This window comes from Arctopsyche grandis, chromosome 12 (assembly GCF_051622035.1).
Source record: "Arctopsyche grandis isolate Sample6627 chromosome 12, ASM5162203v2, whole genome shotgun sequence".
Classification (NCBI taxonomy): domain Eukaryota; kingdom Metazoa; phylum Arthropoda; class Insecta; order Trichoptera; family Hydropsychidae; genus Arctopsyche; species Arctopsyche grandis.
Genome location: NC_135366.1, coordinates 17,813,728 through 17,828,308, shown reverse-complemented (window position 1 = coordinate 17,828,308; position 14,581 = coordinate 17,813,728). Strand labels below are relative to the sequence as shown.

At 34.6% G+C, this 14,581-nt stretch overlaps 1 protein-coding gene across 1 annotated transcript in view; it reads left to right on the top strand.

Annotated features, from left to right (window-relative positions):
• Window positions 1-14,581, top strand: part of ash1 (histone-lysine N-methyltransferase ash1) — a 43,266-nt gene that overhangs the window by 24,621 nt on the left and 4,064 nt on the right. Inside the window, exons 6-9 of the mRNA XM_077442483.1 lie at window positions 7,552-7,825; window positions 7,910-14,042; window positions 14,117-14,313; window positions 14,388-14,526. Of these exons, the coding sequence (XP_077298609.1) occupies window positions 7,552-7,825; window positions 7,910-14,042; window positions 14,117-14,313; window positions 14,388-14,526 (6,743 nt within the window). The remainder of the gene's footprint in view (window positions 1-7,551; window positions 7,826-7,909; window positions 14,043-14,116; window positions 14,314-14,387; window positions 14,527-14,581) is intronic.

Genomic DNA, 14,581 nt, shown 5'->3' with positions numbered 1-14,581 from the left:
TTACTGGTATGTTTTAGTCTAGTTTTGTCAGTATTTAAATATGAAAGGTCAGTATTTACATTAAACACTATTTATCTATCGTTGTGTATACAAGTGGTCAGTATAAATAATAAAAATAGGTCAGTATTTATTTTAAATGATCAGTATAAATAATAATAAAGGTCAGTATTTATATTAAATGGTCAGTATTTAAACATAAATGATCAATATTAATGTTAACTGGCAAGTTTTATTTTGACGAATGGCCAGTATTACTATTTTGGTCCATATCACAAAGTTGATACGATCTTGATAGACAATTCCATCCAACAGGCATTGCTACATATGTATTTGTTCTGGCGAATTTACGTCAGATTTTTATACTGTCCATTGATTATTTATACTGAAGTTTAATAACATAATACTGACCATTTTGTTAATAAAATACCGACCGAAAACTGATTTATATACCTACCGAAATTGATTAAAATAATGGCCATTTAATTTGTTGTCGTTTACAAATCTGTTTTGCCTAAAGATTAATTTATACTAGCACAGCACAGGCCGGCATCTACATGTAAACAGCAGTACGAATAATATTATTTAGTACACTCTACTCGTATATGTACACATTCATATGTTCCATAATGTGTACGTGGTATATCTGTAACAACAGTAAACGACACGATCTATTCATATTATACAACAGTACATTTCACCGAAACGTATCAGGTAGAACCGGTATCCTATCCCTTCTGTGGAAATATTCACTCACAACGTGACGTCATAGTGGCGAGTGCACCTGTACTAATAAAAGTAATGTCATGCGCATGTGAATATTTTCGGAAATGTCATATTGTGACAATGTTGACTCGGCGATACGAAGCAAGCAATATTGCGTCGTATCGTCGCGCTCTGTAATGTATATGTAAGCCGATTTTACCATGCACTCGTCCAAAACAAGTATGAACCAGCCGAAAACGGGCTGTGCTGGTTAATATGAATAGAATTAGTCTTTTCCGTGCAGTGCTGGATAAAATACATAATATATTTTTTTATTACAAGCCTCATATCAGCTTGCTTTCGGTTTTTTCGTCCGACAATATTTTGGTTCTTATCCACACTCTTCCGATCGTTTTCAAACTGTTGTCATTTTACTCGGCTTGGTCATCAATATATGTAAAAATTAAATCCACCAGTACGATGGTAAAAATTAATCGTAATAGACACGCTTTAAAAATACAACATTATCGTTCTCGTTGACGTCTATTGGTAATTTGTCGTATTTATTTCCCTTTTCGCCGCCCTCTCGCTATGTCAGATTTTAATTGTTTAAACGCCTATAACTTTTTCTTTTTTCCCTCTATATTTTATAAGCTTTATAGCTTTATAGGTTATTATTAGACTCCACAGCCCTGGTAAATACATAAGTTGCACACGTTGGCGAAAGAGCGTCTCTCGATCGGTCGTTCGCGGCGTTTACTTTGCAATAGCACAAAATCAATAACAATAAACTCGCATTTACAATCCGTGTGCAAATATGTACAATTGTGTGTACGTACACGTATGTGTGCACAGACACGCTCGTTTCGCTCACCATGGATGATTTTGAATTTGGCTTCCCACGCGGTAGCTCGACCGTCACTGATGGAGTATTGCGATTGAGCGTGGCCTTGAGATTTTCGCCAATCTTTTATCATCGCCTTATCAATATTGAGTATATCTTTCATGTCTAGACAGATGCTACCAAAGGGGAGTAGTATAAACGGAGCTGCGATGCGCTTCGATATCTGTTATAGTATTGCACAAATGTGGGTTGAAAAATAAATTTTGGACTGGATATACACATTGTTTGGGAATAGATTAGTTCTGTGGTGTCTGTGGTCTTCTGCTTCAAGTGTAGACTACAATATCTAATGTACATATCCAGTTCGATTTCCATTTGATTCGTACAATAGAAACCTGATTTGTCGTCAAAAGTGATCGTTGACCGGTAGGGTCGATTGTCTATACCCGTTTTCGTTACGAGTTGTTTGGAATATTGACTACTTTTGTGCTACCAGTCACGCCCCTTCGGATCATTATTCTCGCGTAAATCACGAACAAAGCTCTGTGTACATGTTGCCAGTCATTTAGTCGAGTACAGGATCTAGTTAAATTTTTTATATGTTACACTAAAGACCACCTGATAATTTATTTTATTTATTTAAATAAAAATCAAGCTTACAAATCTGTCCTACGACAGATCATCAACCTATTAAAGTCATAATTTAATTAGGTTTTTATCTAAATGCAACCGTTTTACTACTATGGGGACTATAATTAAATAATATTATTAATAATAATAATTAATAATTAAATAATCAATCTAATAATATGTACAAAAATTAATATAACTATTTATCGCCTTGGGGTAATTCATAACATGTTACACATGTATGATATAAAAAAGGATTTAAAAAAAAAATTTAGCCAGAAATAAGAGAAATGAAAAGTTCCGGCGAAATCAAAAAAAAATTGATAATGCAATGATAATGATTAATAATACATATACAAAAAAAAACAATTCAAATCTGACAAAACGAGTGGGTGGCGGAAAGTCAAACGTATAAAGCTACTGGCCACTAAACGTCAACGTCTCCAAAATGTATGCATTCTTAAACGTGTTTATTACGATTATTTTTAACCATCGAACTGTCGGAAGCGATTTAAATTTCTATCGGTAACTAAACCGCGCAAAATGGCAAAGTTTCAAACCGATCGTAAGAATGTAAGAATATTGCCTGAACCATTAACGAAGTGAAACATATAAAAGCCTTTAAAAAAATTAGCATCATGTCATATCATTAATATAATATCGCTATTCTGTGTGTCTGTGTGTATATCTGCGGTAACGCTCGCCGTACTATAATAGTCGTTTCGATTCGACATACATATGTACGTCACAGCTAAAACACTGCCAACAAAATGTATGAATATAATAACGAAAGAAAAAACTTCTATATATACTTTTTGCTACCAATGTTTCCTCTAGGCACGTCTCTGAGCATTTAATGCCATATATTGAAAATTTATTCAATTAATTAATTAACTATTTTTTCTATTGGTGTTTTATATTGTTTATATGTAGGTAGATAAGTAGTTTTTTTCATATTAAACAATTAAATATAAATATTAAATTAAATATATTCCTTTTAAATATTCCTGAAAAAAATTCGACCTCGTGCGGATCGAACACAAGACGGACACATTTCTTTTAATTTTTTTATTTAATAACTTAATATGCCGACACCCATGCGATGATATTTCATCGGGTACAACCAGGGCCGACGAGAGGAGAGGGGGGGGGAGCCGGGGTAGAGTTCCAGGGCCCGGACTACTCGAGGGGCCCCGTATCGGACCATCCGACTGACGAATATTGATATTTTATATTATTCTACATAAAAAATACATGTATTTAATTAATGCTAAATATTCATTACTTTTCGATCCACGTATTATTTGTGTCCATTTGAAATCGTACCTGTTATATCATTTCTTATTCAATTATTTTAAAAAATAACTACCAACATATAGGTGCTTTTCTAATAGTTCTGATAGATTTTTCACATATTAAAAATATATCAATAAGATATTTTTTTAGTTTGCTTTTTAAGGCCCGTAATTATTTTTCCTCTCGCCGGCCCTGGGTACAACACTAGTATAATATATGAATAGTTTATTTATATACCATTTCATGTATTATATATATATATATATATATATATATATATATATATATATATATATATATATATATATATATATATTGTTATATATATATTGTTATATGCTGCTGGCTATATTATACATATATAGCCAGCAGCATAGCTCGGTCGTTAAGCTTAAACACCGAGAGGCGCCGGGTTTGATCCCATGAGCTGACCTCGATTGAAAATAATTTTTCTGAGTATATCTGTAATGCTGCTGGTCAGACCTGAATATTTGTGACACCTGGTCGATCGTTTCCTATCAGAATTTTCTCTGATTTCATTGTTGAAACGGTTCCCGATTAACTAGTCCCGGTGATATACTACCTAGTATGTCACCACTATTTGAGTATGATTAATGTACAATTCATAGATGTCTCGCTAAATTGCGAGCATATGATTAATGTCAGTGTCTCCTAATTCAGCAACTTGTATAATAGATAAAAATGCTGTATTGTTTGTAATTGGCCAGGAAGTCGCATTGGGGTTTGTTTACCTGTAAGGCCTTCCTGGTATAAAATGTAAATAATATTATATATGATATGGTTTGGTTGCTTTCAAGAGAATCTTAAACCCCTCGACATCGTCCCTCAACTTTTGACAATCTAATTTTAAAATCTTGCCTTGGGAAATGAAGCACTTACATACAAACGTGTAGTTATTTTTATATTCTGTTACAAAAAAAACAGCATTTAATTGCGTCAATTAAATAATATCTTCTGTCCTTTTTGTCTGTAAGGTAAAGGGGGCGTATTTAATCATATGCAATATAAAAATCTTCAAAGTATGTTACGAGTCCGAATTATCAAGGTGGCGACTCCTGCCCTGGTGGCAGGTTATTAATTATTCAAACAACGTTGTCTGACTAGCAGGCCATTCAACTAAGAGGCCCGACACGCCCATATATATCCAACCGAAAATACCACTCCTAATCTCACACATTGTATTATATGTGTTTCTCATATTAATTTGCCGTATTTTACGCTCACATAATCTTTTTTGTTAGTAACCCGAACGCGCGCCGTTTATTTTTATTGCACCGCGTCGTAAACCCCTTCATAATGATGTTTGTATTTGCAAATTCATAGTAGGTATATTTCATGACTAATTGAAAAGAGCGAGCTCGTACAAACACACACACATAATATTTTATTAGTTGTGGGTACAAATGTGGCGCGATCGTGCATTTACACTCAACACCTGCTCAACCACCCCTAACTTTCCCCGAGGGTAATACGGTCAATTTGAATATGGATACATTGCCTGTTTTGTCGTTTTCTTGGGTTGTTACACATCCCTTTTTTATATTTTTCTTTCCCCTCCCCCCTTTCGATTGCGATCAACGAGGGTGAGTCGTGGTAGTGCAAGTATCACACCACCCCTCAATTTGTAAGTGTTTACGTGTCATTGAATTTCGCCTTGCTAATTGATGTGTGTGTGTGTGTATGTATGCGATCGATGATCTTTTTCGATGGGCAAGGTTTTCCTTGTCGAACGATGATGATGATAATTTATCGTTGTCTCGGTGCATTTAACACGCGTGTAGGTTGCGGGTAGTATGAGGGAAAGAGAGATATTATGTTTTATGCATGTGAAGTGCAGCATTGCATCGGTGGACTGCATTCCCCGGCTGGCTCCCGGTTCGGTGTCGTTCTTCCCAAATTGCGCCGAAATCTCCCCGTACCGGTTACCAAACGCCACTTACCGAAGCAGTTCCAAAACTCGTTTTTCGCATTATACAATGCACTTTACAGTGTTCGTCATTACCATTCATAAAAAAATATATTTATTACCCCGGCCATTATGATATTCGTCAAGCGACTAAAATTTCTCGCCTTGCATCTTCGCCTCGTCTTTGTTTTTTTTTTGCAGACGTTTTGGCGTAGAACTACGTCTATTTGTGATAAAATCTCTCTCGCAAAGCAATAATATATACATACTTATATCTTACAATAGAACAAAGATACTTTGCAACAGCAACAAACGTATAACCAGCAGCGTGTCTTTACAGCGTACTTTCGTGCAGAGTGTCACGGGTTCGATTCCCACTAGAGTCCCTTTGTTGGCCAGACCTTGGTTTGTCGGGGTCGATCGTTTCTTATCGGAATTTGTCAATTTTTCTGATTTTCATTGAAACGTAAAAATTGGCATTCCCTCCCCAATTTCTATCGCAAACCTTGAGTTGTTTCGCCGATTCTCCATAGATGTCTCTGTGGATGATTAATGTACAAAAATATTCGTACTGTATAAAAATGCTTATTGATCGTATTATTTATTTAAAAAATTTTGCAATGTTTGACCATAGATGTCGCTGCAAACATGTAAAAAGTATATAGTGGTTATGTATTATATGTAATTTGATATGTTTCTTGATCTGTAAAAGTACACTCGTCGCTTTGGGTGCAATCTGTTAGACGAGTCTACATGTTTAATTTAATAAATAAATAACAAACAAACAGCATACATAGGTTGGTGGTTAGTATGTAATGCCTTCAAAACGAGTGGTCACGGGTTCAATACCTGCCCAGTGCCGCTGGCCAGAACTTGGATATTTATTTATTTATTTATTTATTTATTTATTTTAAACAGACCATTGTGGCATAACAGGAATTCCTAAAGCGCCACAATGGTCAAAAAATATAACACAAAAAAGAAAAAAAACAAAATAACAATTAACATAAACATAAATACATCCATACATACATAAAAAATAGCATTTATAATAACAGATAAAGTAAAAATATCAAATAAAATATAGCATAAGGAATGCCTTGCACCTACAGCCAGTTTCAATAAATATGTAAGAAACAACTACAAATACAAAACATCCCTGTATTTGTAGTTTATCCCTGGATATGTGACTACAGGTCGATCGTTTCCTATCAGAGAATGCCAATTTATCTGATTTTCATTGAAACAATTCCAACAAATTGGCAACCTTGTCCTAGTTTTTCTAGATTTTATTTTTTCAGCATCTCGAATTCGCTGATTTATAAAAACGCAAATTTGTCCAATTTGTCCATAGATGTCTATGATATTCAATAAAATTGTTTATCGATGTTTATAATTGGTCTAGAAGGTTAATTAAATTCCATTGGGTTAATTAAATTCCAATAATGTTCACAAAGCAAATGTTACAAAGATAAAATAAATGCATCTCTGGCACATATTTTTATTTGCCTAGTTCTAAGCTTGAACGAAATCGGCCAATCCATTTTTACCCGTTTTTTTTTTATTTAAAATGTTATTTAATCAATAATTTCCACCAGCTGTTCAAATTTAGGTATGTATTCGCATCAGACTCATATGTGTACTTTTCGGTGTATGTGTGTATTTTCCTTTTAAAATCAAAAAAAATAACTCTGTTGACAACTGCGTAATTGAACAAAATATTGGAGGTCTGAAATATTCAATATTCAGTCAATTGTGGTATTGCTTAAAATGAGTATGTATGTATTGTAAAAATAGCTATTTTCATATCTGTCAGATGTATCATTAAATAGGGATTAGACGAGAAACGTATGTATGCACACACAAAATAAATCTCATTGATGTTTCAGGCAATTGAAATTCTCCGAAAATGTTGGTACTTACATATGCATTAAATTTGAAATCTTAAAAAAACATTATAACACTGCCTCATCAAAGAAAACCGCTCAACCATTAGAACCCTCCTTTCTTATATGCATATATTTCTGAAAATGAAAAAGTATATTATCAATATGAAAAAAATATTGTATATATCTTACGCTTCAAAAAGCCTAGTTTATTTATTTTTGCATAACCAGCTATTTAAACTTAAACAAATCTTTATTATTCACAGATGGCAGTCGTCAAAGCAGCAGTCACTGGGGAAGAAAGCTCTTGTAGTAGTCAACGATCGGGCAGTTCTCACAGTAGCTCGTCGTCGGATACGGAATCAGACACAGATTCTAGTGCCGCTTTAGCCGCTGCTGCTTGTAGCTTACAAGTTATCAACGAGGAAGATCTCGCCGCTATTCTTCCCGAACACCAACCGTGTGCTGCCTTCAACGATTTCGGACCTTGCTCTGAAAATCAACCGCAAACAACACACACTAAAGCAGTTCAAGAAAATGGTATGTTTTATATTTTAAATTTCATTTATAAAATTGGTTAAAAGTTTATATGTGTTTAATTTTTATTTGTTTGTTGTTGTGCAGATGGATCTAGTAGTGAAATGGAACTACAGTTGGTAAATGCAGCTATACAACGAGCTACAGCTGATAGTTCCAGTTCAGAGAATGAAAGTACTAGTCAAGATTTAAACCATCCATCGACCACACACTATGCATCTAGTTTATTGCAACAATTTGTGACACAAACGCAAATTCTTAGTCATACGAATAATATGGGAAATCCAATAAGCAATACGATGAATCAAATAAATCCATCTGTTAGCAGTATGAACTGTACGATTAGTAGTACCATGAACAAAAGTGGGTTAAATGATTGTGCCATACCACCAACAATACCTGGCATACCCCAATTGTCATCAAATTTTTTATCGAGTGAACATCTACAGACTAATGACAATCAACCGTTGAATTCTCAGCAAACAGAGGAACTATCACAAATTAACAAAGATTTAGCAGAACTTACTTCAACAACTGATGATATAGAAATTTCCATACCTAATCCTCCATGTTTAGATGATTGTGTTGATAATGATTTTGTGGCTGTTGCTGTACCAATATCTAATAATGTTGCCGATTCCAAAAACACCGTGTCCAAAATGGAAACCCCAAGTAAATCACATTTTGGGAATAGTAAATCGGAAATAAGTAATGCTTGCGTTAGTGAATCCCGAAATGTTCAAAATAAAATATCTGATGTGAAGCGGAAACGAGGGCGACCACGTAAAATTAGAGAGGAGTTGATTGCCGAACCTAAATTATCATCTAGTTGTGACAATCTCAGTGATGCTAATAACATTATTGTAAATGAATTTTGTCGAAATAATGATCCTCCAAATGTTTCACCAGATTCTGGAATTCTATCGAATCACAATTCACCGACGCAATCACCTTCTAGACGTATGGAATCTGTTGAGAATACCATAAAACTTCTAAATTGTAAATCTTCCATCAAGAATAACGTAACCAAAAGAAGTAGCCGATCAAAATCAAAAAGTCGAACAGAAACGTGTAATCGTGAAAGATCAGTATCAAGTGAAGCTAGTTGTAAGCAAAAGAATATAGTTGAATCTTTTGAGAAAAGAAAGTGCGACAGTCAAATTCTCAAACCTGATATTAAAACTGATCGCAAAAAGACTGACAAATTAGATATTGCTGCGTTGGATAGAATGTTATATGCTACAGATAGAGTTTTATATCCACCTAGGCGAAAAGTGGGTCGTCCACCATTGAACAAAACCAATTCTGGAAAGAAGGGCCCTGGAAGACCACCAAAAAATAAACCAATAATCGATTCAGGCGATAGTGAAGATGAAATAAGAACTAACAAAGGAATACTTTCGGAAGTGTATGCCAAAAGAAAAGATCTAAGTAAACTTGTTGTGTCAATGTCAAAGAAAAGCAATAAAAATCTTACAAATTGGAGAGACAACCAAAGCGACTTTGAAGGGCCCTGTGATGAACCTTTGGATCCCATGTGGAGAGAAATTGATCTAAATCCTAAATACAAGGATATTTTATCGGGTTACAAAAGTGATCATGAAATTAAATCTTTCAAAGTTTGTAGTAGACTTATTGAATCTGGATACAAAAGTGATTATGGTTTTAAGTCAGGATATAAATCAGATCATTGTTCTAGATCAGGGTATAAAAGTGATCATAAATCTGGTTACAAAAGTGATAAATCTGGTTATAAGAGTGATTATAGTATTAGGAATATTCGACGTAAGATGAGAAAGTTAAAGAAGTCCCGGTCAGTTAGAGATAGAAATTACTACAAAAATCAAAAATATTTTGTATCAGATCAAGAAATTATTCTGCTTGCCAACAAAACTCTCAGTTGCTTGACTTTAGGCCACACCACAAGTGACTCCGATTCTGAATGCCGTTCTCAAAATTCATATTTACCTTCGAAATTCACAAATTCAAAGAACAACATTACTTCGTCCAAATTCACTTTTGGCGGAGAATTGACAAGCCATTTAAACCCACCGAGTTTGTCTTCACTGAATACGATCGATCTTTTTGCGCCAGCTCCAGTTTTCAGTACATTTGGTTCAAGATTATCCTCCAACATGCTGAATTTCAACATATTTAACACAAGCAATAGATTTAACTTCAACAAAACCAACAAACACTCATTTGGATCGATGTTTCCTAATAATTTATCGGTATTCACCCATAAATTTGCTTGTCCACCGATATCGACTTCTCGGAATGACACTTTTTCTTCGTCCAGTTTTGGTAGAGATGTCCCAAATAATAATAACAGTTTGAAACAATCTTGTCGAAACACATCTCCTAAAACAAAGAAATCTGTTAAATCGACCGATAGTATTTACCCCATTTTCAAAAAAGAAAAGTCACCACTTCCGGTAACTAACTTGTTTCAACAATCGCAAAGTACATATGTGCCAAGTAAATCGCTCTCCAGGAATATATTTTTAAATTTCAAGAAACCTCCGAAGAAAAATTCTTCAACTCCGCATTGGAAAAAACACAAAACCCAATTCATAATATCACCAGCAAAGTCTCCAAACCCAAAAAATAATGGAAGATTATCTCGAATGTCAAGTAAAAGTAGTGTTGACTCCAGACACCACAGACATAAATTCAAAAAACATAAAAGGCAGCGAAGATCTAGATCAGCATCGAGGAGCAGAGAAATTTGTACAAAATCTGTCTCTGGTGCGTTGGATCAAAAATTTAGTCAAGAAATGGAAAGTCTCATCAGCCATTTTGTGAAATTGTGCCACAGTGCACCCAAATCAGTTTCACAACAATCATTAAAATCTTGTAATGATAAAATTGTACCTGAAAATATTTTAAAATGTATTAAACGTACGTCTAAAAAGAGAAAAGGTCCTGATAGTGCAGAAATCGCAACCCCCACATCAAAAAGAAGGCATAAGAAACAACTTCTAGAATCTCAGAGCAAAGGTAGTAAAGATAAAGATACAAGTACCAATGAGCATAAACTGCCCTTAAAGAAAAGACATTATCATATTAATTCATCTACGAATAACACTTTAAGTCTTAGCCTGGTAGCTACAGAATTTGTTGAAAATTTAAAGACAGAAAATTCTAAAGGCTCAGAAACATTTGTGTGTACTGAAACAAATTGTCTCGGAGATTTGAACGAAGACAATGCTGATTCCCCTAAATCATCTGTAAAAACAAGTAATTCATCTGAAAAAAATAAAAAGGATCTATCTAATTGTAAGATACAAGACAGTTCTATAAACAGTACCCAACCAGACCTTAATAAGAGCCAGAATAGTGCGCTTTCGGTAAATATTGATGAATCGGTCGAGAGTTGTAATAGTCAACACGTTTCGCCATGCTCAACGGGTACAGATGATGAACTTAACATACAGAAACCTGTTGGGGAACATTCAGAATTTTCAAAGAAAATTTATGAAACATCTGAAAAATTAAAAGCTGTACACAAAATGGTTCACGATCTTGAAAAGTCTTTGCCGAAAACTAAAGAATCTGAACTTCCCAGCAAAGATACAAAGAATGAGTCGGGTAAAGCTTTATCCCAAAAATCTGACAATAAGAATTCAGTAAATACACTTTTGTCCAATAGTAATGGAACTAAACACGTCGCTCCTATTGTAACGCCTAAAAAGCGACATAGGCTCGAGGCAGACAGGTTGGCTAATTCAAGCCTTGATTTAGTTGTACAAAGTTTATCTAAAAAATTGTCTGAAGACCGGCTGTCTTTAAACGACAGAAGTAACTTAGATGAAAGCACTAAAATACAAGCCAAAATTGCTGATTCACAGAGTAATAAAAGTAATGATGAATCTGTTAATATAAAAATTACTAGTTTAACAGATACTAAAAAAGATGAATTTTCCATTCCTCATTCAGATTCGTCTAAATCATCAAAAGTTTCTAACAAACACTTGCCACCCCCAGCGCAAAAGTCTGAAATTATCACTCGTAAGAAAAATAGACTCGAAGGCTTAACAAGCAATTTAGTCTCTAAAATAAATCCCACTTCAGCTTCAAAAGTACTCGATAGCCTAATGAGTAACAATTTAAGAAAATCCATTGAATCTCGTATTGTAGAGAGAAATAAATGTGGTACAAGTAATTCAGGCGACAAATTAATTGATAATTTGACTCGGGATACAGTTAGTCGAGCTACAGTAATAAAATCGCCTATTTCAAAATTGAAATTGCCTGCGGAAGCTAAAAAATTGCCGAAAGGAACAGATATATTGATTGAAGAAACGGTGGTAGTGAATGTCGAAAAACCTACAGGAATATTTGAACCGTCAGTCGATATTGAGTTGCAAATTCCTAAATCTTCTATTTCACTTAATCATGTATCTGTGGATTCATCTTCGAGGTATTCAAAATCAAGTTTTAGAAATGCAGATGCTAAAATAAATGGAAAAATAGTGAAGAATAATTTAGAAGGCGAAAATCAAATATCAACGTCATGCAACTCTCCCATTCTTTCAGACAACAAATCGAAGAAATTTGATTCAATAATATCTGTCATATCTGATAAAATTGAAAGTGGTCATAATTTACGCCAATCAAAAAGGAACCAGCCTAATGATGTTGATCCGAAAGCAACAGGTGAATGTGGGTCCGATAAAAAGAAAAAGAAAAGTTCGAATATTTTAAAAGAAAGTAAATTTAAACTCATGCCAAAATTAATTCAATCAAAAGTTCAATGCGAAGTTCCAGCAGATATTACAAATTCTGAAATTCAATGTAACGAATCTGTTAACGAGAATGTTGTTATGAAAAATGTAGAAAATATGCCCGTAACGCATGTCTCAGATTCATCGATGCCTTTGAAAAAGAGGGCAAAAAGACGAAAAGCAATAAATCGTACAGGTTTTCCTAGTGCTAAGAAGAAAAAGAAAAAAATGAATATACTCTCACCTAGTAATGACGATATCCTTAGTGATACTAATTCGCTGGGACTGTCAGACAATAATTTGAAGGTCAATTCTGCTTTTGAAAGAGTGCCCAAAGTAGGAGAAGCAACTGTTTCATTTTTAGAAAGAACCGTTCGTAAGAAACATGGCGAATTGAAAATTGTTTTAAATAAAGATGAATGTCCAAAACAAGGTAGAGTTTCTGTTGTATCGCTTGAAAAATTACAAGGAAAAATTAATGAAAATGTTCCAACCGCAAAGACGGCTGTAACTAGTCAAGTACATACTCAAATTGAAATTACTGGAAGTTCTTTAAATTACATTGAAAAGAGTAATCCATCTCCCAATATTCAACCTGAGATTTTAGATACTGTCGCAAAATGGGAAGTTCTCAGTGAAACTGATAGTTTGCCACCATTATCGACAAGTTCTATTGGAAATGATCCTGAAGATAGTATTCCGTTAAGTTTATTGAACTTGAAAGCTGAGAGACCCAACAGTCGTATCGACATGAAAGGAGAAAAACTCAAAAGAAAAATTAGAGAAATTTCGCCTTGTGATAGTATCGATAATGTGATTCTTTCGAAACGATCAGTCAGTAAGTCGAAATCCAAAAATTCGCTTTTAGCATCCGATAATTCGAATTTGCCTAAAAAATCAACCAAAAATTCGGAAACTTTCCTTGATGTCGATGATGATATTCCTTTAAGCACAAAGCGAAGCAAACTAAAATCAACCAGTTCTAAAGATAGTCATAAAACGATAGTCCAAAACTTCATCAAAGATGTATCGCCCAGTGAGAGTGTTGAAAACGACTTAGAAATTCAGAAAGATGTTTGCCGCATATCGAGCAGAAGGAAATCGCGAAGTTGTAACACGGTAAAAAGGTTGCGAGACGTTTCCCCAAGCTCGAGAGACAGCTCTTTAGAAACCGTAAAAACGATCAAAAAATCACCCAAGTCTAGAGACGCTTCAGTGGAAACTGTAAAGCATTTGCAAGACAATTGTCTGGAGAATGATCCTCTTCCCTTACAAGAGAAGGAAATTGATTTCGAGAAAAGCATAGATATTCTATCGAAGAGTATAATTAGCAAAAAACGTATCATGTCATCTAGAGACGACAGTCCAGCCAGCAGCGTCGAAAGAGGATACCGAAGTGAGCGTGAAAGAAGTTATAGTACCAATCGGAATCCTAGAATGAGGAAAAAATACTTAGCCGCCGGACTGTTCTCAAATTATTACAAAGAAAACGAGTGAGTATTTTATATTTACCTTTACATTGTTATTTCAAGAATCAAATTATAATCATTTGTTTATTTTTTTATAGTCCTAAACCTGTGGAACATAAGGCCAGGCTCGTTTATAATGCAGCAGACCATCCAAACGGTTTGCTAGCTCCACCGCCATATTGTGAACGTTGGGTGAGGCAACGTAAAATTCATTTCTCACTACCGTACGATATTTGGTGGCAGCATCAGTATAACCAGCCTGTTCCGTCGTGGAACTACCGCAAAATTAGAACAAGTATTAAATCTTCTTTAATTTGTCATCGTTTGTGGGTCCTTAAGGCCGTATTTTAATATATATTTTGTGTTTAGATGTATATTATGATGTCAAGCCTACGCCAGACGGTTGCGAAAGTCAAGCGTGCAATTGTCAACCGTCATATGAATGTCAAGACGACTGTATAAATCGATTAGTCTATGCCGAGTGTTCACCTCAGCTTTGTCCTTGCAAGTGAGTTCTTTTTTTTTTTTGCTTATATGTAGTGATATATTTTTTTATTGTTTAT